At 46.9% G+C, this 22,075-nt stretch overlaps 1 protein-coding gene and 1 long non-coding RNA gene across 6 annotated transcripts in view; one reads left to right on the forward strand and one right to left on the reverse strand.

Annotated features, from left to right (window-relative positions):
- Positions 1-22,075, forward strand: part of LSAMP (limbic system-associated membrane protein) — a 965,359-nt gene that overhangs the window by 659,105 nt on the left and 284,179 nt on the right. For 3 of the 5 annotated variants that reach the window (XM_025143740.3, XM_025143780.3, XM_025143807.2), the window contains exon 2: positions 20,072-20,150. In XM_025143740.3, the coding sequence (XP_024999508.1) occupies positions 20,072-20,150 (79 nt within the window). Of the gene's footprint in view, positions 1-19,485; positions 20,151-22,075 lie in introns of those variants that run through there. The other 2 variants (XM_025143710.3, NM_204874.2) reach the window with 1 other exon arrangement.
- Positions 801-20,106, reverse strand: LOC101750994. The gene is made up of 3 exons (XR_006932250.1): positions 19,532-20,106; positions 9,344-16,039; positions 801-3,180 (listed from the first exon to the last, which is right to left on the reverse strand). It is a non-coding gene; the product is annotated as an uncharacterized LOC101750994 (long non-coding RNA).

Consider the following 22,075-nt stretch of genomic DNA (forward strand, 5'->3'; position numbering starts at 1 on the left):
AGCTTTGGTTTGAGGCACGACGTCTGTAAGTAGCAATCATGACTTGTCTTTCTTTCCCCCCACCAATTCTAGACAGGCAGGTCCTTGAAAGAACAAATCTGTAAGCTGTGAGCAAATGGACATGGTGGCCATATCAGCTGCTGGTACAAAGCCAAGGTAGCAGCAGCAGCAACTTGCTCCTTCAGCTCCTTGGACAGAGGCTCGATCTGAAAGAACTCATCCCAGAAGAGCAGTAATCCAAAATGTAGTACCTATTGTAGGGTGCTTTGCTGACTCATAGGAGGAGAGCCAGGCTGAATTCTAAAGCGTGAAATTGTCCATTGGGGCCGTTGGGTTTTGTCTTCTTCCCTAAATAGTCCGGTTCTCTGTGCTGCAGTCAGCGCTGCCCATTCACAGCCTCAGAAGGGGCGGGGAGGATGCTATGGGGGTGTTTTTCTGCAGGGCCTTAGGACAGGCAGTTGCAGCCTTAGGGGAAGATGGGGACACGCGGTGCCTGACCAATAGTTACGTGCTCAGTGGGAGTCCTGAACTACAACTCCCATGAGGCATTCCCTTCCCAGAGGCGGATGCACTGCACTGCTGGGAGACTCAAAGCAAAATGCACTAAATTCAGACTGCCAAAACATTTTGGCTCGTTGGAGAACGCTGAAATTTCCCAATCAGCCTCTACGCTTTAGGTTTTTTAATATATATGTATTTAAGGATTTCGGTCCTTAACTTGAATTTGGGATGAAAATCAGTGATGAAGCTGTTGGAATTTTCCATGAGGAAAACATTCTGATTTGTTGTGTTGTTTCTTTTTTTTTTTTCTCTTCTGAGCACAGCTTTAAAAAGAGGTAGCTGCACTTGTTTCTGTGAAGTGCTTTGATATACGCGGATGAAAAGAGCCATAGAAGTGCTAATTATTGTCACACCGGTTTTAATTATTCTGTCAGACTGAGGAGCAGCTGCCAGTTTTCAGCCAGCAGTGGGTTTTTCACGACGTCCTGTCCGCAGTTCTCGTAGAGACAATCGGATACTTATTTTTAATTGTTTTAACAAAAGAAATCTCTCTGTGCTCAGCAGATGCTACGGCTCTCTGATGGAAGTTCAAATCCACCTGTGTTTGTGCGGGATGTTGGTATCAGGGCAGTAATTAAGGGAGGAGATGGAAAGCTCCATTTGCTAGCTAATAGGGAGCAGTCCCTTGTGTGTGAGGGAGGGGGGAGGGAAGGGAGTGGTTGCCAGCCAGGGTGAGATGCTCTGAAATGTGCTGTGCACAACGTTTTAAAATGGGAACTACAGCGTCCAACGTTTGGGAGAGGAGTGATTTTTTTCCCTGTTTTCTATTTGTCGCTGCAGTTATTTATTTACGTTACGTTTTGTACTGTCTCTGGGAAGACCTAAGCGAAGCGCTGCCTCTTCGGTCGGCTCAGAGAAGCTCAGTGGAGCCGCACAGCTCAGCCAGTTTCTAGATAAACTTTGTTTACCCAGCAGTATCGCCAGCTCTCAGGGGAGCTGGAGTTGGAAGGCCTCTGCTCTTGCTTTGCAGCCGTTCCACCCGGCTGTGCTGCCTCATCTGAGGCAGGCGGTGTGTCCGTGGAATCCTGAGGCTACGCTGGCTGTGTGTGTTTGTCCCTGCAAAATGACCCGATAGAAATCTGGGGGATTTACCTATGGTACTGCAGCAAAGACAGCCTGTCTGGTATAAAGAAGCCTACTGTGTGTCCTAAGGGAGAGATTAGGACCGGGGAACTGATAGGCACAAGGCTCTTTAGGGTGTTGTGTTCTCACAGCAGAAGTGTCAGTGCTGGGAGTTAATGGAAGGAAAGGAACTGTATGGACCAGAAGTGACCTGAGGATGAACCCAGACATATAAGGAAATGGGCTACAAGTATTCCTGTTACGGGGCCATCTCCAATGGAAATGCAAGGTGCCACATAGAAAGGACATCCGTGGCCATGAGCAGGTAGCTAAGCTCTGGAGAAGCTGCCTTCTAGTGCAGGCTCTTTCTGTCTGTGAGATTTATAGAAATAAGATGAAGTTTTTCATGATCTTTCAAAATTGCATTATGTTTTCAGAAGCAGAAACACTCGCAGAAGGCACAAGTGGCACTGACAGGTCATTCCCTCACTGTCATGGCTCTGTGCATCCCTTTGTCATCAAACTGGTGTCTAGGGCATACAGCAACTCTTCAGGACTGTCAGTAGGTCTCCATTAAAGGATAACAATGATATTTCTTTGGAGAAGAGACTTTCTCTTCTCTTCTGGTAACTGATGTGTCAGGCTGTTAAAACACAGAGGTGGTTTTATTCTTCCCCCTTTGCTCTGTTTGCTTTCTTTCTATGTATTTCCGGTGTCTAGTTCCTCAAGGCCAGCATGGTGTGCTATATGTAAATCAGAGAAGCTTAAAAATCCAAGTCCTTCCACACGTGTGGTCTCCTTCTTAGGGGAGAAAGTCTGCTATATAAAACCCCATGACGCAATAAGCAGTAACATGGCATTGATTTCGGTCAATATGAAGCAGAAAGATTTGCCCCATTGCTGCAGCTCCTAGTGGGTTGTTGCCTAAGGATTAGGAGGCTACTTCTACGAGGCCAGGACCTTGAGAACCTCTTTTAGACTCTGTGATGCTGGCCCAGTAACATCCACATGACTGTTGTGCCTGAGCAAGGAAAAGGGCAGAGGGAAGAACACCGTTTCTTCAGAAACTTGCACAGAGAAGCAGCACAAGGGAGTGAAGACTGTACGTGGGGGCTGAGTCCGTACTCTGAAGGGGCAGCGGATAACTTCAAGTTTTATCATTTAGTAGAGGCAGGAAATGAGGGTTTTGGTTTTGTTTTGTTTTGTTTTTTTTTGAATTAACATTGAAAATATAATGTGGAGTTCTCTAAAAGCAGCTTGCACGTTTGGGGAAATCCTACCAGATGTTTTCATTTGGGAAACAAAAATCCAGCTGAATTCACACAGGTACTGGGGCAATAGTGCTTTCTTTCCTCCTCTGTGGTCGGCAGTCATTAGCTAAAGCCGGGCAGTGTCAGGATGAGCTTCAGTTTGTCCAAATTGCCTTGCAGCCACTGAATTTCTGCCAGCCTTCCAGCAGGCCTCCACTTCCCTGTGTCCAGGATCAGGCCCACAGTGTAGGTTTTGTTCCAGAGCAAAGGTTCTGTGGCCCTGTAAGCTTCTTGCCAAGAGTGTTTACTGAGGAATGAAGAGATAGGAAGTACGTTGCAGCAGTGTCAGCGTTATGTTAACTTCAGCTGGGTTGGCCAGCAGAGCTCAACCTTTCTATCTTTCTCAAGGGAGCTTTGAGGTGAAGCTGTCTTTGGGGCATGTATTAACAGCCTAATGAAAACAAGGCAAGCTGACTCCAACATCTGGTAAGCACAGTGGTGGGAAGTAGCTTAAGGTACAACTGATTTTTGGTACGGCGTAGAAACATACTGCTGTGTTTGTGATAAGGTGGTAAAACACATTAGCTAGTTAAATGTGTATTCTTTGCACTTCCTAAATCCCACTATGGACAGTGCAAGAGTAATTTTCTCAAAAGATCATCTGTACCAAGTTAAAATCCTAAACGCAGCCTTTTTGCCTTTCTTTTGAAGAAGGTAAATCCTACTCTGAGCCTCCTGTTTCCTTTTGAGGAAGGCTAGTGAGGGAATAAAAATAATATTTTATATTGTTTTTCTGTTTTTATTTCTCATTGCTTATATTCCAAATCTTGTTGAAAAATCAAAAAGCATTAATCATTTCTCTAGCTGGTCTAAGACAAAGGGAGAGAACCTACTTTTGTAGGTTCTCTGAATAACACTTCATGTTTTGTTTTGCTTTCTGAAACACTTTCTTAAACTTTTACTTAAACTTTATTACCCTTTACCTTAACTTTCCAGAGTCTTCTATTCTGACTTACTATTAATGTGATTTAATTGCTGTGGTTGCCATATGAGTCGTCAAAACAGCTTTGCATCTTTCTGGGGGATGCTAGAATTTGACATTCTCTTTTGTGCTAGCAAAATCGTCAGAGGAGATGAGAGCTATAACCTGCTGGGGAAAGTTATCCTTAACTGCAGGATTCAGGGAATCAGACAAAGTTGAGCAGCTTGCACATTGTTTTGGGGCTTGCCATTAGAGCTTCATTAGCTCCATAATCATATTCCAATTACAAAATATGTCTCACTGTATACTCAACCCCATCCATCTCCCATACAGCTATCCAAACACATGGCAGCTTTATGGAAAGATATTACAGGAGACAGAAACATGCAACCTCGGTTTCACTTTGTGAAAGCTCTTGAGTCAACTGTCAGGAGCTAAGGGTCACCAGTCCAGTAGTGGTGGCATCCTCAGTCTTTCTGTTACATGTAGCAGACTAAAAGCAAAATGCCTCCTTCCCCAGTAGTCAAGACGTTGACTCTTTCCTGGCCAGCATGCTCAAACAGTGAATTTTAAGATTGGCTCTTGGGGTTAAGGAGATCTTTCAAGAGCTTCAGAATCATTCTGGATGTTATAAGGAAAAACTTGCTGCCTGGTGAAACACCTTTTTTTTCTGTCCCTTCTGTCTTCTGATTTATTTGGCGTCCTTACTGTAAACATTATTCTCTATTAAAAAAAAAAAAAAAAAAAAAGAGAGAGAGAGAGAGACTGTAATGCAATGGAAAATACAACAATGACAGCAGAACAGTAAGATCTCAGGCTGCAGGGAGTGAGGATTTGATGAAACACAACAGCCATGGACACAGAAATAGGGGAACCTTCCTGAACAGGACTCTTCTCGAGTGGAGCGACCATTGTCTTCTTGCACATCACTGTGATACATCATCAGGCCTAGGATCTTCCGGAGCTCTTCTTTCAACAGTGACAGATTACTCCTCTGGCTGAGATAGATGGCCCTTTTTACCACTGTCTGTAATTTGGCCACCCCTGCTTTAGGGAGGTGGATCAGGTCTTTCATCCACTCCTGATTTGTCAAGGTCATCTTAACTATAAAACTGTTTAGGTTAGTGGCTCTACTGCCTGTAATGCAGAGTAGGTGGCCAATAACTGTTTTCAGTCTTACTGTGTCCCTCTTCTGCTCCATGCCAGACCTGAGACCAGAACCCAACTGGGCTTTGAACGGTTGGGCTGCCATAGGCCCCAGCTGAACCTGGCCTGAGTTACATGGACATCAAGTTCAGCTGGAAGGGTAGGATTGAATACACCTAGCACCTGTGCCTGTTTAAAACTAGTTTAACAGCTAGTTTTGCTTGCTGGAAGGCCTCCTGTTTGATTCTCCCTCAGTCCCGTATTTGACCTTTCTTTGTGGGTGGGTATAAAGGCCTCATCAGATGCGCTAAGCGGGGTATAAAGGAACACCAGTATCCCAGTATACCCAAAAATTCTTGCAGCTGCCTTGGCACAGTAGGAGAGGGAACACCTGAACCTTTTCTTTTATCACACTGGGTAGTGCTTTGGTCTTTCCCAGCCAAACTACACCCAGGAATTTCACAGATAGGCCTGGTCCTTGCACCTTCTGTGGGTTTGTAGCCCACACTTTCTCTTGCAGATAGATAGAGAATTAATCTGCTGCCTTTCCTAATGCTTCCAGCGAGTCAGACTTCAGCATGAGATCATCAGTAGAGTGGTAGAGTTTGATGTTATTGGGTTTATTCCAATCTGCTAGGTCATGCACCACTAGGTTATGACAGTATGTGGGTGAGTGCACGTACCCTTGTAGCAGGACCTAGAAGGTCCACTGCCTGCCTCCCCACCTAAACACAAACTTATGATTCTTCATGGATGGGAATACTGAAGAATGCATTTGCCAAGTCTAGGACACAGTGGTAGGTTTCTATCTCCCTGCTCAATTTGTCTATCAGGGAGATAGTATTGGGCACAGCTGCATGAACAGGCAGCGTGACCTTATTCAATTTTCTCTAATCCACTGTCATTCTCCATGTGCCATCTAACTTTCATACTGGCCATATGGGGGAATTATACAGGCTATGTACAGGTCTTACGATTCCTAAATTTTTGAGTTCCTGCACAGTTCTTGAAATTTCCTCTTGCACCCCCAGCCTTCTATTCTGTTTCATGTTAGTAATCTGATGCAGCTCTGGCAGGCAAATAGGTTCATGTTTCATATGGCCTCCTAATATTGCCTGCACTGCCCAGGTAATAATACATCTCTCTCTGTCTGAACTCTCCCACAGTTGTCTGGAGAGTCAGACCCCATAGTGTATCTATGCCCAGTATGTACTGTGGGACTGGAGCAATAATCACCTTATATTCCTGGGGTGGGAGCCACCCAACCCCCATCTTCAACCTTGTCTGGGTTACAGGGATGGTCTGTCCTCCCAAACCCACCAATCATCACCCTAATCTCCATGGAATCTAGTTGGATCACCATAAATAATTTATGTTTCTGCATCCGTGTCTACTAATGTCTTCACTTGTTGTATGTTCTTCCAGAACCAAAAAATAGTTAATTCAACATAGGGCCTCCAGTCCATCTGGGGGTCGGCATCCCCTGTCACACAAGTAACTGCTCAACTGCCAGTTCTTTTTACTCAGGTGGCTCAGACATAGTGGCCCGGGTCACTTGGGAAGGCTTTTTCTTTTTGTTAGGAGCTAGAAACCGTCCAGGTTCCATGTTCTTGTTGGCACTTGTTCAGTAATTCCTGCCCCTGCTTTTTTGGGGGGGTTGAAATTTTTGATTTTCCTCCAGCTGCTTTCATAGCTGGAGGAGGACATGACTGGGCTGGCAATCAATATTTTGCAAATTGAACCCCAGAATGGATTAAATCATTAAACATCTGTTTTTGGGATACCTGTATGGGTCCCAATCAAGATGTCCGCAGGGCGGGTCTCCTAGTTTTAGTTATAGAGAGAACCTCTGCCCATTCTAATGTCCAGATATTGTGCCTGGTCTGTGGGCACTTTGTTTCTCCTAGATCAGCCACCAACTGGGAGGCTTGTTGGAGGATGGTCTTTGAGGCCACAAAAGGGCTGAAATACAGACATTAGTGTGCCATACTGTTGGGAGGCACCTTTTGAGATGAGGTCCCTCATTCCTGCTGAGAACTTAACCAGGCCCGGATTCTCAAAAGCATTATCATAAATCGCATCCTTCATTCTCAGTTCTCTGATATAATTTAGAAGTTCCTTCCATCGATGTCCATTGGCCAGTATTTATTGGGACATCACTTTTATTTGGCCACATGATTCTATATGCAGCCATTATCCATTGAATTAGAGAACATTTTTTTGTCATTATGCGTTACAGTCACATATAATCGTTGTCTGAGGGCCAGATGTGTGGTAAAGGATGCAAGTTTAGAAATCTCTGATCCATTAATAACCACGCTTTGGCCCCCATGTCTTATAATCTGAAGAGCCAAGCTGGCTCTTGGTTTCTGTTCGTTGTAATAAATCCATGAGTTCAGCAGCCATGTACAGGCGCACTGTCACATGTAATGTAGTGCGGGCAGGGGGCCACTCCTCCAGCGGCAACCCCACCAAGCTATCTTGGACTTTCTTTAGTTTTTTGAGTAATTATTGATCTTATTTCTAGAGGTTCTGAGGTTCCCAGATCCTCTAGTTGTACTTCAGTCTTGTTGAGTTTCTTTTTATTTTTAGATTCAATTGTGATCCAGAGATCCTGTTGATCCAAGTCCTTTTTCCCTTCTAATAGTATAGTTCTTAATTTTAGAGGGGAAATGCCATTTGAAGATGAGGCAGTTTGCCCTACCAGAAGTGAAATTTTATTTTCCAATTGTTTGATAGGAGCTTTTAAAAGCTTATTTTCTTCCTTTAGTTCTTCCTTCAGAGGAATAATATGCATTAATAGTTAGTAGTATCAGCATTGGATTTTGTTATTTTTCTTTCTTCTGTTAGGAAAGTTTGTTCTAACTTATTCAAAAGTTCTGCCATCTTGGAAGAGGATTTAATAATGGGGTCACTGTCCATTATGGGTCCCCATTTTCAGTGATTTGAGCAGCATTCATTTTAAGATAATCTGTCCTAAGTATGTCACTCCTGCCTGTTTAGTGTTACATGATGGAAAGCACAACAGTGACAGCAGAGCAGCAAGATCACGGGCTGCAGCAAGTGAGGATTCATTCAAATGCAACAGCAGTTAGCATAGAAACAAGAGAAAGAAGCTGCTTACTTTCAGAAGGCCTTACATATGCAGAGGTCTCCAGGGAGATGCCCTCACCTCCACTGCCAACCCTTAGCTGAGGTCTGCGAAGGGATGGATCCTGGCTCCACTCCTTCTGGTCACTCAGGTGCGTTGCATGCACCTGAGCTCCCCTGGGTTGGCCCTGCCTTCCTACCAGTTGCTCAGTCACTCGTTCAAACCGTGACATAGCATTTCCACTACAAAGACCATAGAGCGTAGAACTTGGTGGTTGTTTTTGTTTTTTTTTTTTTTCTTTTTCAAATTCAGTTATCTCAGTAGGTTGGAATGTCATATATGCTGGTCTTACCTCACAGAGAATGATGATGTCATAGACCCTTTCCACAACAAAGTGTACCCTGCCCCTCCCTCCTCTGAGTTTCTTTCCTTATGTACTTACAGTGCCTAGGGCATCACCCACAGCTCTGTTGTGCTGGGTAAGTTAGAGTGGGGAGCGTTCTCTCTGTAGTGAAACTTAGATCTTGTGAGCAACTCTCTCTCTGTGCCATTGAGAGCAAGCGACCTTTTCAGTCCAAAGATTTAAGCCCTAACACATTGCTTATCACCCTATATGTAAAATAGAAGTTTTGCTTTTTGGAACTTTCTTATTGCAAAACTTTGAAGGACTGTAACCATGTTATATGTCAAGTATTGATTTCTTCCAGTTTCCTTTGGATATTTTTGAGTGCTCATGGTCTTTCTGTGCTTCAGTCAACAGTGCTTCATTTGTACAGTGACATAGAGAGGGCTGTGCGGTGCGGAGGCTTTATCAGAGTCCATATTGGAAGGACATAAAGGCAACAGGGGCTATTTTAAGGCTTTTCTGTTACCTCTGTAAACATCTGCATGGCTGCTGTTTTGCTGATAGAATTATACTTTTTATTTGCAGCAATATATATATGGATATAAAACAGTGATTTAACAAAGCTTAATTGTAAATAAGACAGCAACTCAGTAAGACTTAAGATGGCGAGGACAGGGTTAAACATACTTATCCAGGAAGACCCTTCTGTTGAGTCACAAGGTTCAGAGTGGGCCACTTTGCTTCTGAACTCTTTGAACCAAATCAAGGAGCATAGGTATGGTTGATAACACTCCTAGTCCCAGACCTTGTCAGTATTTTATGTCTAAAGGATTATATGTTCACAGTTAATCTAAGATACCATCTAAGCAAAACTTATAAAGTTTAGCAAGCTATTAGTCACTTACTGAGGACCTGTCACAGCAAGGATTCTCTTGATGTCAAGATGTAGGGAATCTCTTCAGTAGACATAACCTCAAGAGGCATTCCTACTCAAGGGGAGATCGTGTTGTACATCCCACTGTTGTACAGGAGAGCTCAATGTGCTCCTGGGCTGCTCACTGTTTATGAGGTAAGGTGATTGACTCATAGTCATATTTGCATACTGAATGCAGATCTTAGTTTCTTCCAAATTTGGCTTGAGTCACGCATTGACCTGCACCGTGGACAGGTGAGGGCATTGCTCAAGTTAGCCCTTAGTTACTGTGTTGTTACCTGTCTTCCCCAAATCCACATTGAGTGGAATGCAACCATCATGACCTGTCACATCCATCATGACCGTTGTTGATGTTTATTAAATGCTCAAGTTGGATACAGCAATCACAACCACCTTTGTTGGTTATTGCTTTAAAAGGATTACAGGAAATATAGATCAGGTTGCAGAGGGGTGGGGGAAGCATACCATCACATGATATCAACATTAATTTATAGACATTATGTTTACCAAAATGCATAAATTTCACTTCAATTCCAGTTGTGGTTCCCTTAAGTTTTGTGATAGTTGTGCAGATGTGTTTTACTTGACGGCTTACAGTGTGGAGACGTGTCTGGTAGCATAAGCAGTGTGGCTCAACTGGCAATTGTGTTTGCAGGTATCCCTTAATCACAGGTATCTCAGTCCTTCAGCCATGGAAATGAGGCTGAACATTTCAGTTTGTATGAACAATGCATCCTCATCCCCATTCATAGTTATAGTGTGAACAAGGCATCAGCTTTTCATGAAGCACTCATCAAACATCAATAAGGGACAGATTCGTTTTGGAAGTTCTTGAGTAATGATGGCGGTAATTTACATGACATACATTGCTTGTGGCTAGGAGCTTTATTAGTTTGGCCTCTTGGTGTTTCCTTATTGATTGAGTTACAGCAATAAGACATGACAATTCATAATTATAGCATATTTGGCTACCAAAGATATTTCACTGCGGAATAATTTCATGTACCGTGTTTGTCAGGGACGTGAGGAGAGTTTGTTTGAAGTCAATGGGAGAAACTTTCCAAAAACCTATACTCTATTGTGTCCTTCAGTAAGGGGAGAAATAGAAAATACCTGGAATTAATCCATACAGCCAAATCTGTCTCAACCTCCTCTTTCCTACTAGCTCAACATTTCCTTTCTCCTTAGCGGATGCTTAACAGATCTTCTTGTAAGGTCCCCATTTGCTTCTTGGCACTGGAGGATTGGCCTAGATGGTGACAGGACAGACAGAGCGTGTAAGCACTGTTTATGGCATTAGATCTCAGGTGGTTCCTTGGTATGTCCCAAGCACGCACTCAGCACAGAAATAATGCAAGGTTTGGGAGCATGGGAGCCGTATAATTAGCTTCACCCTCATCCTACTAGCAGCTGCCTTTTGCTTTTGGAACATAGTCCTTTTCCTGTCATCCTCTGGGAATTTTATTTACTAAATACCAGCAGAGACCTAAAATATAGGTCTTTCCGTGGCATATTACATCATTAGATTCAAGCTTCTTGCTGATGGCCGTATTTGCCCAATTGCTTTGGGTGTTGGGAAGCATTTGGAGGGGAATGAATATGTTTTTAGAGCATTGTGCTTGTGATGCAAGGGGACTGGCCCTAAGGTCCCCACTAGGCTGTCACGTCATGCGATTCCCTGCAGACACACATGGGCAGAGAGGTGCTGTAAGGCCACCAGCTTCCCGCTGGCATTGGTCCTGGCATTCTTCTTTGCAGAAAGCATTTCTTGAATAGGGACCTTATTCTGAATACCGCTTTCAGTTCGTATTGTGTTCTAATAATATCACACAAGAGACGTGAAATGGCTTTGATCATAGGGAGTAAATGCCACCAAATATTCTTCTTCCTGAAGGAGAAGCCTTTTCCTTGCATCATTAAAAATTCATGACAATAGCAGCTTCATCTTTTCAGGACTTAGCTACATTAGCAGATGAGGAGAGTGGGCAGGGATACCAGGGGATGCTGGTGGACGGAATAGGAGTGTCCTGCCAGAGATGGAAGCAGTAGAAATATGCACTTTGTTTGCTTATGCCAGGTCTGTCAGAGGCTAGTCAGATTCACTGTTTGTTCCCCATTTTGATGAGCGATGAATTTACTGGAAAATTGTTGTAATTCAGTCAAATGAATTTGAATTTGAAGGTATGCCTTAATTTCCATATTTGCTTTGCTACTTCTGTGTTGTGATCATTCTCTAGCCAAGAGAAATTTACAGGGAACAGGGTGAGAGGTGGACTCGGGAGGTGAATTTACAGCCCCGATGAAATTAGTGGCAAAGCTCTATGTGATTCTATCAGGGCCAGGACTCCTCCAAAGGGCCTTTGCCTGTCAAGATTTCTCTTGACATCTCATACACTCTTAGAAGTTTCAAACAAGGAAAATTTTGGGGCTTTAGGCTTCTTCTGCAGTAGGGCTGTTTGCACATCAACAGCCTCTGTCCAGGCAGCTGCCAGGGTGCTCTGTCCAGCCTGCTCTTTGTCCTCCCCTGATCTCTGCCTGCAGGAAGAAGCTGGCAGGCTCACTGTCTTATTTAAAAACTACCTGTGTGTTGTATAAATTAGGAAGGTAATGAAGTGTCTCTGAAGGCCAGGGCTTATGCACAAATCCTCAGGGGTTGCACAGGAAGCAACGCTTCCATTCCTCTTTGGGCTCTTGTTCTTTTTGTTCACTCAGCAAGCTGTTGGATCTAACAGGTTTCTTCAGAGGAATATATTGTTAGAAGGTGTGTTTGCTGGCAGTATGGGGATCCACACATCCTGAAACAGCTCCTTAAAGCAGAGACACGGGAGCATTTCTGAAGGCTTCCAGAATGAGAATGGGTGAGCGCTCTCCTTATGGGGCAGAGGCAGCTGTAGGAACTCGACCTGTCTCCATACCCTCTGTGGGTATTGGCTTGTCTGGTAGGTACTGCTTCACCTGAGCAGTTTTCAAGTATGCCCACCTTGGGGTTACTTTTGTTTATTCAAATTGATGAGTTTGGATGAGTTTAAATCAGGGTGGTTGAGACAGACTGCCGCTGCCTCAAGCAGTGACGCCTGTGGGCAGTGCAGCTGTGCTGCTGCTACATCCGATCGCAGGACTATGCCGGAAGCAGAGCGGAGCTGTCTGACAGGACCAGCTGTTGGAAAAGCCACCAGCAAAATCCCTCATCCCCTGGAGAGTCACCTTATTCCTGCAGCTCTCAGTGAGAGGGTCCTCCTTCCCCCTTCTGGTACGTCTCCTTTCCCCATCCTTGGGCTTGGACCCTAAGTTCTCATTCCCAGCCCTACCTGCGTGCTGTCTGACCCTCATCACCAGCATGGCACTGGGAATCTGGTGTCTGCCAGTTCTTGCGGAGGCTGCTGAGAGTGCCCTGTTTCCCTGCCTGGCACCGGGTGCTGGGGATGCATGGCAGCGTATTTGACTAGGATCAAAATTGGTACAAAGTGAGACTCAGATGGGTACAACGCTATTCTTAGGGGAGAGGGTTTCTAACTACAGATGACCATTTAGTCTAAGCAGATAAACACGTGATTGGACTCAGTGGCTGGACTGTAAAGAAATAGGTTGGTGCTTAAAATAACACAAGAAATTCTTGACTTGGGTTGGGGGGAATTAATTAATAAAACCACTGATCTAGGATAGATCTCTGCAACTGGAGGTGCGTAAACCAAAGCTGGGAGCGTCTCTTTAACAGGGTCCTCTGGCACCTTGGCACAGCCAATGGTTGTGGCTTCTTGCCAAGAGAAGTGGGTGAGTCTCCATGGCTTGGGGCAGGCAGCTGGACAGGGCTTTAAAACCTATAAATAGGGCTGTCCCTGACAGAAACAGGACGCGGATGCAACTTAGAAAAAGGAGAGGCATTTAAAAATACCAAGATGAGGAGACAGGAGAAAAGAGCAGAAAAGAAGTGATGCAGAGGTATCCCTGATTTGCAGCTTGTAAGAACGGTACTGAGTCTGTGGGACAGTTCTGGCTTTTCATCTAGAAAATCTGGACAAGTTTAGGAATATGTTTTCCTCCTTTTCAGATCTGAATGCAGTGAAATGATGTCAGGCGTTTTCAGAAGCATGAATTTCAGGCAGATTGTAATTTCAGAGGGACCCTTCTCCAAATTTCTGCATTCAAATTTATCTCCTTGCTTGTTGTCTGTGAGGTGTTCTGACAGTACCTGCTGTCCTGATGGCATCACAAATCTTGAGGATCTTTCTTGTCTCGCCGAAGGCCTCAGTTTAAGTTTCATAAAAACTATGAGGGAGCTTCTGTAATGGACAAGAAAAAGCATGGCACAACAGCCTGCTGCACTCTATTCATCACAATAAAATTAATTCTCTGGTGATGATGAATGTATAGCGTGTATCATTTCAGAAAGACTTGGGAGCTCTGTTCCGAATCATCACTGTCAGAATGATTATTCTCATCCATTAGTATTGCGTAGAGAGCTCCATGCTGGAGCAGGTCATTGAATTTAGAGCAAGGCTCAGCAGAATGGGTTTTACCACTTCTTAGTCATACAGGATTCCCTGTCTGCTGTGATCACAAGCAGTGGCCACACAGTCATTTGGGGGTCTGTTAATGAGCGTGTTAAGAAATGCATCACACACTTGCTCCGCGTGTTCTGTAGATTGTAGCTTGCGGGGACTTTTTTATTGCATTGTCAGATCTCCTTACAGTCTGTGGTGCTTCATCCTTTGAATACCACCAGAAACTAGGGGTTTACTGGGATCTCCATTATGAGGCTGGAAATTATGACGTGTCCCAAGAGATATGACATTTTTAAATGGTTAAATTAGGTGTCTGCTCTAAAGTGTCCTCAAGAGAAGATTATCTCTCGCAGGGCAGAGGGAGACAAGGGAGATTAGCCTTTTAGCCTTTGTGAATTCCTCGTTAAGTGATTTACCCAAAGTCACAGACCAAATTGGGGCTGGAGGCCTCCCAAGTCTTAGAACCTCCCAACCTCAGGGTCATCTTTCTGCTTATATGTTAGGTGGGACTTTCAACTACTTTAGCATCCTTTTGTGAAGCCAATCCTAGTTACTTCTGTTGGGGCTGTAGGTCTTCACTAGCATGGGGGGGATGTTCCAGGAAGACACTGAGCCTATACGGATAGAGCTGCTGCCCTTCCAGGCATTTTTGCAGGAAGTGAAGCATTTCAGGCTCCACTTGACTCATCAAGTGTTACTTGACAAGAGTAAAGCAATGTTTTCCCTCCTGAATATATAAAAGCAAAGAGAACATATGTTGCGTCCCTGTGAGAAATGCCAGAGCTGGACTCAGCTCTCTCCCTGCTTCCTAAGCCATGAACAGGAGGGTGCCTTGGGAGGGCAGTGCGGGCTGCTGCCCAGCAGATCTGCAGACTGTTTGCAGGTAGGGTTTAACTGAACTTCTTCCAACAAAAAAATGGAAGCTCTCCTAGTTTCTCATGCCTCAGAAGTAGGAAGGACCTGTTACCAATGACTTTGCAGTTCTAAAAGCACTTGTCGTGGTAGCAACCAGTAATTAAGGCCACAAACCAGTTGTGATGTTAATTCTTTAATGCCACTCAGTCATATCCTGCTGAGAAAAGGCTGCTGTTCTCCTGTCTAAGCTTTGGATTTGGTCTTTAAAGGTGACTCTTTCTGAGTATGAGTACAAATCCATTTAGCCAGTTGAACAAGGTTTTCTTTTTCAATGATATAACAGTTTTCAACCCAGGCAGTGCAGAAGCAAAGGAACTTCCAAATTCAAGACCTCACATTTAGGTGGTGGAAATCAGGATAGCTTTTCAGCTGTTGGGGGTGATGTGTCAACTTAGGGCAACTCAGAACCTGGATCTTGGCCTCTAAATTGTCCACATGGAAGTGATCAATTGTGAAGCCAGATCGATGACACAGTAAAGAGATTACAAATTGGTGAAAATCACTACTGCTCGGATACAGGAGGAGGTTATGTTACAGCTCAGTGACCACAGTTAGAGGTGTGGTGCACGTGCACGTTATCATCCACAGTTACGACCTATCTGTGACTGCTCTTGATGCGCTAAATCCTTCTGTCTGATGAGGTCCTTAGTTCAGAGGAAGCTTATTCTGGTTACAGTACATGCCCTGATGTGTGTCTCAGGCCTAAGCTTGCTGTTTCAGATTCAAAAGCCAGACTGATTTTATAGATTTGCAAAACAGTCATAACAAGGCAGTTTTTTCTTAAAATAAAGCACATGCTGAAAGTGTTATTACTGGTATTTGAGCTATCATGCACTTACATTTCCTCATATTGCAGAATGTTTCCATATAACCTGTCTTCTCTAAGTGCCTTGGGGATATGAGTAAGTGACACTAATGTTCCAGTTCCCATAGGATGAAGACGGGTAGACAGCATCCTGCCCTCAGATTTTCTTCTTTCCAATTTCCTCATGGAAACATCCTCTCTTTCCATGACACTCTTTGGCCTGCTATAGATGGAGGCCACTGTATCTGGCAGGTACAGCTGGAAGAATGGTCCGAGTGCAGCCTAGAGGAACTCTCTTTAAGTGTGAGGAAAAAGGTGTTTAACATTCAAAGTCCACTGCGCCCTCAGTTTGCCTGTAGAGGCACCTGCTGCATTCACAGGCTTTTCCCCTTCTCTTTTAGTCTTGCTTCCCCTCCTCCTCCTCCTCTTCTACTCTTTTGGCTCCCTGTAGGCCAGAAAGAAAAGGAGGGTTGAACATAGCTGCTTAATGAAATAGATGCCGCCCTTTGCCATCATAGCAGAAATGCATGCAAGGAGGATCTGCAGGCACAGGAAGCAGAGATCACCACTGCCCTGACACGGTTCTTTAATCTTCCTCCACATGAAACCCCTTTTCCTCTTCCCGATTCCTCTCTGTAACTCCTCTGCCAATGCAACACAGCTGTATTTCCTCTGCACGGCTGAGGAGCTTTGAGTAGGCTCTGCTGCTGAGTACAGCAGTGTATCTTGACTAAACACGTCATAGCTCACAAAACATCGTATGTTTTCGCTCACCTCTGTAGATACCCTAAATAAAAGTCCCTGGGTGCTTGGATTCGACTGGAAGAGCAGTTATGCTGTCCCCTTGCAGCAGTCACGTGTGTCATGAAAGACTCTGAAGGCTTACATGAGCAATTCTTTGCCTTTAGACATTTCAAATGCAGAAAGGCCCATCCCTACTTGTGTCCAAAGTCCATGCTTTTAGCTTCTGCTGCCTTTCCATCAGAAGCAGATGGAGGAGGGTGATGTGGTACCGATAGGACTGGGCTCATGCTGCCCATTCCATTCCTGTACTATAGCATATTAGAAAAATTCTGGCTCCTCAGGCCGGAACTGGCAGTTCTGCACCTACCGAGCATTGGTAAATGGCATCAAAAAGTGGCCGTGTGCATTCGTGCTGCACTTGGTCTGACTGTTTACCTGAATTTTTGCTCAAGATTTTAGAAGGTAGGAAAGACAGAAGGCAGTCCTGTTGCTTTCATTATCAGCTTCCAGTAGGGGGAGATGAGTCTAGAGAGTTATTTCTTCCGGGAGCACACACCAAAAAACCCACGTTATTTATTTTGCTCATGAGGATTTCTCCTAGGATCTGTGTGATTCTTTCTTGTTTGGACTTTTACACCCAGGCAACCTCTGCCTTTTACTTCTATATGTTTCTAAAAGCAAATAAGACTTAGAGATTTCAGTGTTTTCCCAAGGTTTGCAAGACCCTCAGGGGAATTTAATCCTTATTTCTCTGTTTATTACGATGATTATTATTAAATAGCTATGCTAGAGTGGTTCTAATGAGGATTGCATAAATGTCTGAGAAGATGAAGGCTTTGCTCGTATTTCTGTCTCAGTAGAGAGGGGTCTCTGACTCTGCTGTGATGCAACTACGTCATTGGGAGGCACGGCCAAGTACAGTCCCACCTCAAGTCAGGGTGTTATGGGGTTGTGGGGACAGTATTACTGCCCTCTCCCTCTCTGAACCCTCCTCTGTCACTGTCTGTATAAAACATATTGGTGTCACTTTCCATGAAGTATATTTAACTAAGCATTAAATTTAGATTTAACTGGATAGTTATTGCCTCCTAAGTAAATACTCCGAGATAAGGAAATATTTAGTGAGCTCTAGCAGTTGGGTGGCAGATGCTTCTTGCATTACATAATAGTTAATCTTTGACAAATATGTTTTCCTTACTCCGCTGGCATTTAATTTACATACAATAGTTCTTACTAAATGTAGATGGAACATATGTGGGAGACCCTTGTAAAACAGGTCCATGCAAAGTTTTGATTCGCAAAGAGGAGTGCATTTCTATCGAACTTCATATGGGACTGGGGCTTGTACTCAAACTGTCACAAGAGCCCAGAGGCATCTTCCTGAAGCCCGTTGTACCATGAGTGGGATGCCACCAGGGTGATGGCATCTCTATCCCTTGTGCATAGGGCAGTGGCTCCGAGTGGCTCAGCAGCACGGGCTTCTTCAGTTCTGTCTCTGCGGCAGCTCAGAAACACCCAGCGTGTGGATGAACTGCCAAGCTCTTTCTCATTGCTCCCCTTCTCTGTTGCCACCCATACCAAGTCTCCTGTAGGGAACTATCTGCATCTGCTCACTCCCTTGGCTTGAACACAAAGCAGCCGTCTCTTTTGCTACTGCTTGCATGACACTGGAGGAGTGGTGTCATGACCTTAGCCCTTAATTTGTGGGCTTTTAACACACACGGAGATTGTTTCAGCACCCACAGACAGCTCGGCCTTTCCATACCAACACTGCAGGGGTTGGTTCCTAGGGGTTCAGAGAGGACTGGTTGCATTCCTGGAAGAAGAAAATCAATAGAGGGCCATGAACTACAAAGACATTGCCACTGGCTTGGGACATGCCGTAGCCACAGATCATTGGGAACTGGGGAAGTGCTCAGGGGCAGTCACTGCACGCTCGTTGAGCTGCTGCTTGGCTCAGCGACAGGATGCAGGGCTGCCTGGCCGTCTGCTCTGATCCTGAGCATCCAGGGGGTCAGTGCTTACATCTCCCTAGTTTGGGTCTGACGTGTCCCCAGGAGCCCTCAAACTACCTCTCTGCCCTCCGTTGCGGCCGCAGAAGGGTTATGCTGGCCGAGCATTCCTAGGAGCCGTTCTCCATCCCTCCCTCCCTCGCACAGAGGGGAGCGGGATGGGGAAGCAGCGAGCCGGCGACAGCAGTAAGACACACGGCCTATTCCTTTCCCGTTAATTTCATCGTTGTTTTTTTTTTCTCTCGCTCCCGTGCAGGGCCGTTGTGTGCTCCGGGAGCCTTCCCGGCGGGCAGCGCTGCTGCAGGGCTCGGGGCTCAGCTGCGGCTGCTGGCACGCGGGGAGGACAGGCTGAGCATTCACACTGCGGGCAGCTCAATACCAGCATTGTCCGCCCTCCGTCCCTCAAAGGCTGGGAAAAGAGGGGGGGAGGGAAGGACCGAGCGAGCGGGGAGAGCTGGGAGGGAGGCGGAGGGAACGATGTGCCACTGTTTATTTAGGGAGAGAAAGTGTGAGAAGGGAAAAAGCGCGGCTTGGGGCTGCAGGGGCAGTTGCCATCGTCGCTGCTCCTCGTATCGGCGAGCTCAAAGCCAAGTTGTTTGCACTTTTGGCCGTGTGCTGCTTGGAACACGCAGCCCCCTTCTCTCAGTATTTACTCCTGTGACCGTTCACCGTATTGTCCTCCATCCTCCGTGCCCCGCTCCTGGGGCCTCCCTCCATCTGCCTCCCGCAGCCACCCCCGCCTGCCCTCAGCCTCGCCACCTCCCTTCCCGGCTCCCCCATCGCTCAATCCCCCATCCTGCCTCCATCCTCCCTTTCCCTCCTGTCCCCATCCCTCCTCCTCCTCCTCTTCCCAGTCTCCCAGCTCGCCATCGCCTTCCCCCTTCCCCGGCTCCCTCCGCTCACGCACACACTCGCGCATCCCCGGCCAGTCCCGGCGCGGAAGCCCGGTCCGGGGGATCAGTGGCGCTGGGGGCGACGGGGCCGGGGATGCAGCCGCTCCGCGCCGCTCCCTTCCCGCTCTCGCTCCAGCCGTGCGGCCGAGCCGCCGTCCTCATCTCACGAGTGCGGCTCCCTCCCTCCTCCTCCTCTCCCTCCTCCTCCTCCTCCTCTCCCTCCTCCCTCGCTCGCTCCGCCTGGGAAAGTGGGTTAGGAAGGGAGCTGGGAGCTGCACAGCTACGCACCGGAGCAGGACCGGCCAGGCGCGCAGCCGGCGGCACGGGAGCTGCGCTCTTCTTCTTTTTTTCCACCCCTTCTCCATCGCTCCAGACGGGTTGATTTAATTGCCGCTGGGTTTTGCCGCCTGACTTTTGCGTCGTTTTGATCTGCCTTTCTGACACGCGCACGCTCCTCTCTTTTCTTTTTCCCTCTCTTTTCCTACGCCGAAGGTTGCGCTCAGACTTTTGTTTTTGGGGGAAGCCCTTGAAAAGGGAAAAGAGGGGGGGAAGAAGCCGGCGAGAGACCGCAAAGAGCACGAGAAAGTGGCAGCCGAGGGCTGTGAAATCACCTCCCCTTTCCGGGGCTGTCTGTCAGAGCGAGAGTTGTACATTATTGTTACCGGTTTTCTTTCTCCATCCATCCATCCGTCCGTCCACATACGCGCGCGGAGAGAGACGAGTGCAGGCAGCGAAACTCACCGAGACCAGCCATGGTAGCGAGGGCTCAGCCTGATCGGAAACAATTACCACTGGTCCTACTGAGATTGCTCTGCCTTCTCCCCACAGGGCTGCCAGTCCGCAGCGTGGATTTTACCCGCGGCACCGATAACATCACCGTGAGGCAGGGGGACACGGCCATCCTCAGGTAGGGCGTTCTGCCAACTTTTCCTTTTCCGTGTGCGTGTCCGTGCGGCCGCGGTTGCGATGCGTAGATGGAATGCCGTGTGCGTGCCTCTGTGCGTGTTATTTTACCTCTCCGACCGCGGTTAGCGGCGGCTGCTGCTGCTGCTGCTGCAAGCGGGCTCCGCGCGCGTGTTTGTGCCCTCGCCTCAAAACATCGCAAAGCTTTCGAAAGCCTCTCGTAGTGCTCTGGATCAAAAGGATTGCAGCGGGGGGAGATGCGTTTGTGTGAGCCTGCTCTCGCCAGAGCGCCTTCGCCACCGGCCCCCCGCCGTATCAATGGAGAGAGCGAAAGGGATCCAGCTGTGCTTGCCAGATGTTCCATTGATTACCCCGTGCCTCTTGTCGTACCTTTGCACAAACTTTATCCCCGGTGCCCCGGGAACTCCCGGGCAAGTTCTTGTGGGAAACTCTGGCTTTTCGTTTCATTTCTTTATTTATTTATGCCCGGAAGGGAGGGCAAAACGGATACAGCGGTGGGAAGGATGGAGAATCGACAGCGGGAGAGCTTCGGCGTCCCTGCAGCTCGCATCTCCAGGCACTGCGCCGGGTCCTTGGCAGGGCTTGCTGGGTGGGTGTCTGCTGTGCCTGTGTCTGAGCAGCTGGGAGGAGGAGGGTGTCTTTGCACACCGAGCCGTGTTTACTGGCGGTGCTGAGCGCTGTGTTTCCTTATCCGCCGTGTGGGTTTTCCAGCGGTAGTTCTGTGGGTCCGTGGGCTTTTGGTTCAGAGCGTGTCAAAGAGCTGAAAGCCGCTCACCTCTCCGCTGCGGGTTTGGTTTTCAGATTCTGCCTTGCTCAACTTACCTGCAGGAGGTTCCCTACCGAAGGAAAGCGCCGCGTGTGCGCGCGTGTGCTGTATATTATGGCTATAAAACTGCTGGACGTAACGTGAAATAAAGTCTGTAATCTGCGTGAGGAGCTGATAGTGCACAAACCCTGAAGCACCCGGGGAGCAATTCCCCAGCAAAGCGAGCGGCAGCCGCAAAGTTTTCTTTCTCCTCCTCTGAAATAAATCCTGCTACATGCCACCGAACGGCCTGCAGCACGATCCCCTGTGCCCTGCATCCCTCCCAGTTAATGACAGAGGGTGTGCGAGCCAGCAAGATGGGATCGGGGACGGAGGATGCTAGGAGGGGGATGTGTGTGTGTGTGTCTGAGCATCGCTTCCCTCAGCCCCCGTGTGCTGGCTTGTTTTGATCCTGGAATATCCGTTTGCGGCTTCCATTCGCCAGCTCTCCAGACTTGTTAACTCGCGTGTAAGATTTATCCACACGGAGTAATAGGATTTACAGAGTAATTCATCTGCCTTGCATACGCGGTGGAAGGGGTTTAGAGGCGACATGGTAAACACCTAACAAGGGGTGTTGCCTCCGACTCCGGGCTCCTCTCCCTTCCACTCAGTAGCAATTCGTATATCCCATTAACCCTTTTCTGGTGGAAGCCTTGGCCGACTCATCCCATTTTTTAAAGGCAGATCCCTTCCATCCATCCTTTGCCTTGGTCAGGCAGATGTTGGCTGGCATATGTTTGGGCCAACAGCTGCAGACAAGTCATTAAGCTCACTTGCCCAGCCAGGGGTCACTGGATTTCCATTTCCCACTTAACCTTGGAGCTTTGAAGTTTATCTAAGCACTGTGCACTGAAGCTGCGTTTGCAGCAGAACAAGCTGAAGGGATGGTGGGGACGCTGCCTGCATGTGCTGCCTGCAAAGCTTTCTGTCAGCAAGCCGAGCAGAGTGACAGGGAGTGTGCCTGGGAGAGTGGTTTTGGGGCGCGTATATGTGTGCAGAGAGAGTGGCTTTGCCATTGTTAGGTCAGGCTCTAAAACACGACATCTGAATAATGAGACCCAGCTGTGTCAGCCAGATGTGTGCCAAGTGGCACACTTGGT

This window comes from Gallus gallus, chromosome 1 (assembly GCF_016699485.2).
Source record: "Gallus gallus isolate bGalGal1 chromosome 1, bGalGal1.mat.broiler.GRCg7b, whole genome shotgun sequence".
Classification (NCBI taxonomy): Eukaryota; Metazoa; Chordata; class Aves; order Galliformes; family Phasianidae; genus Gallus; species Gallus gallus.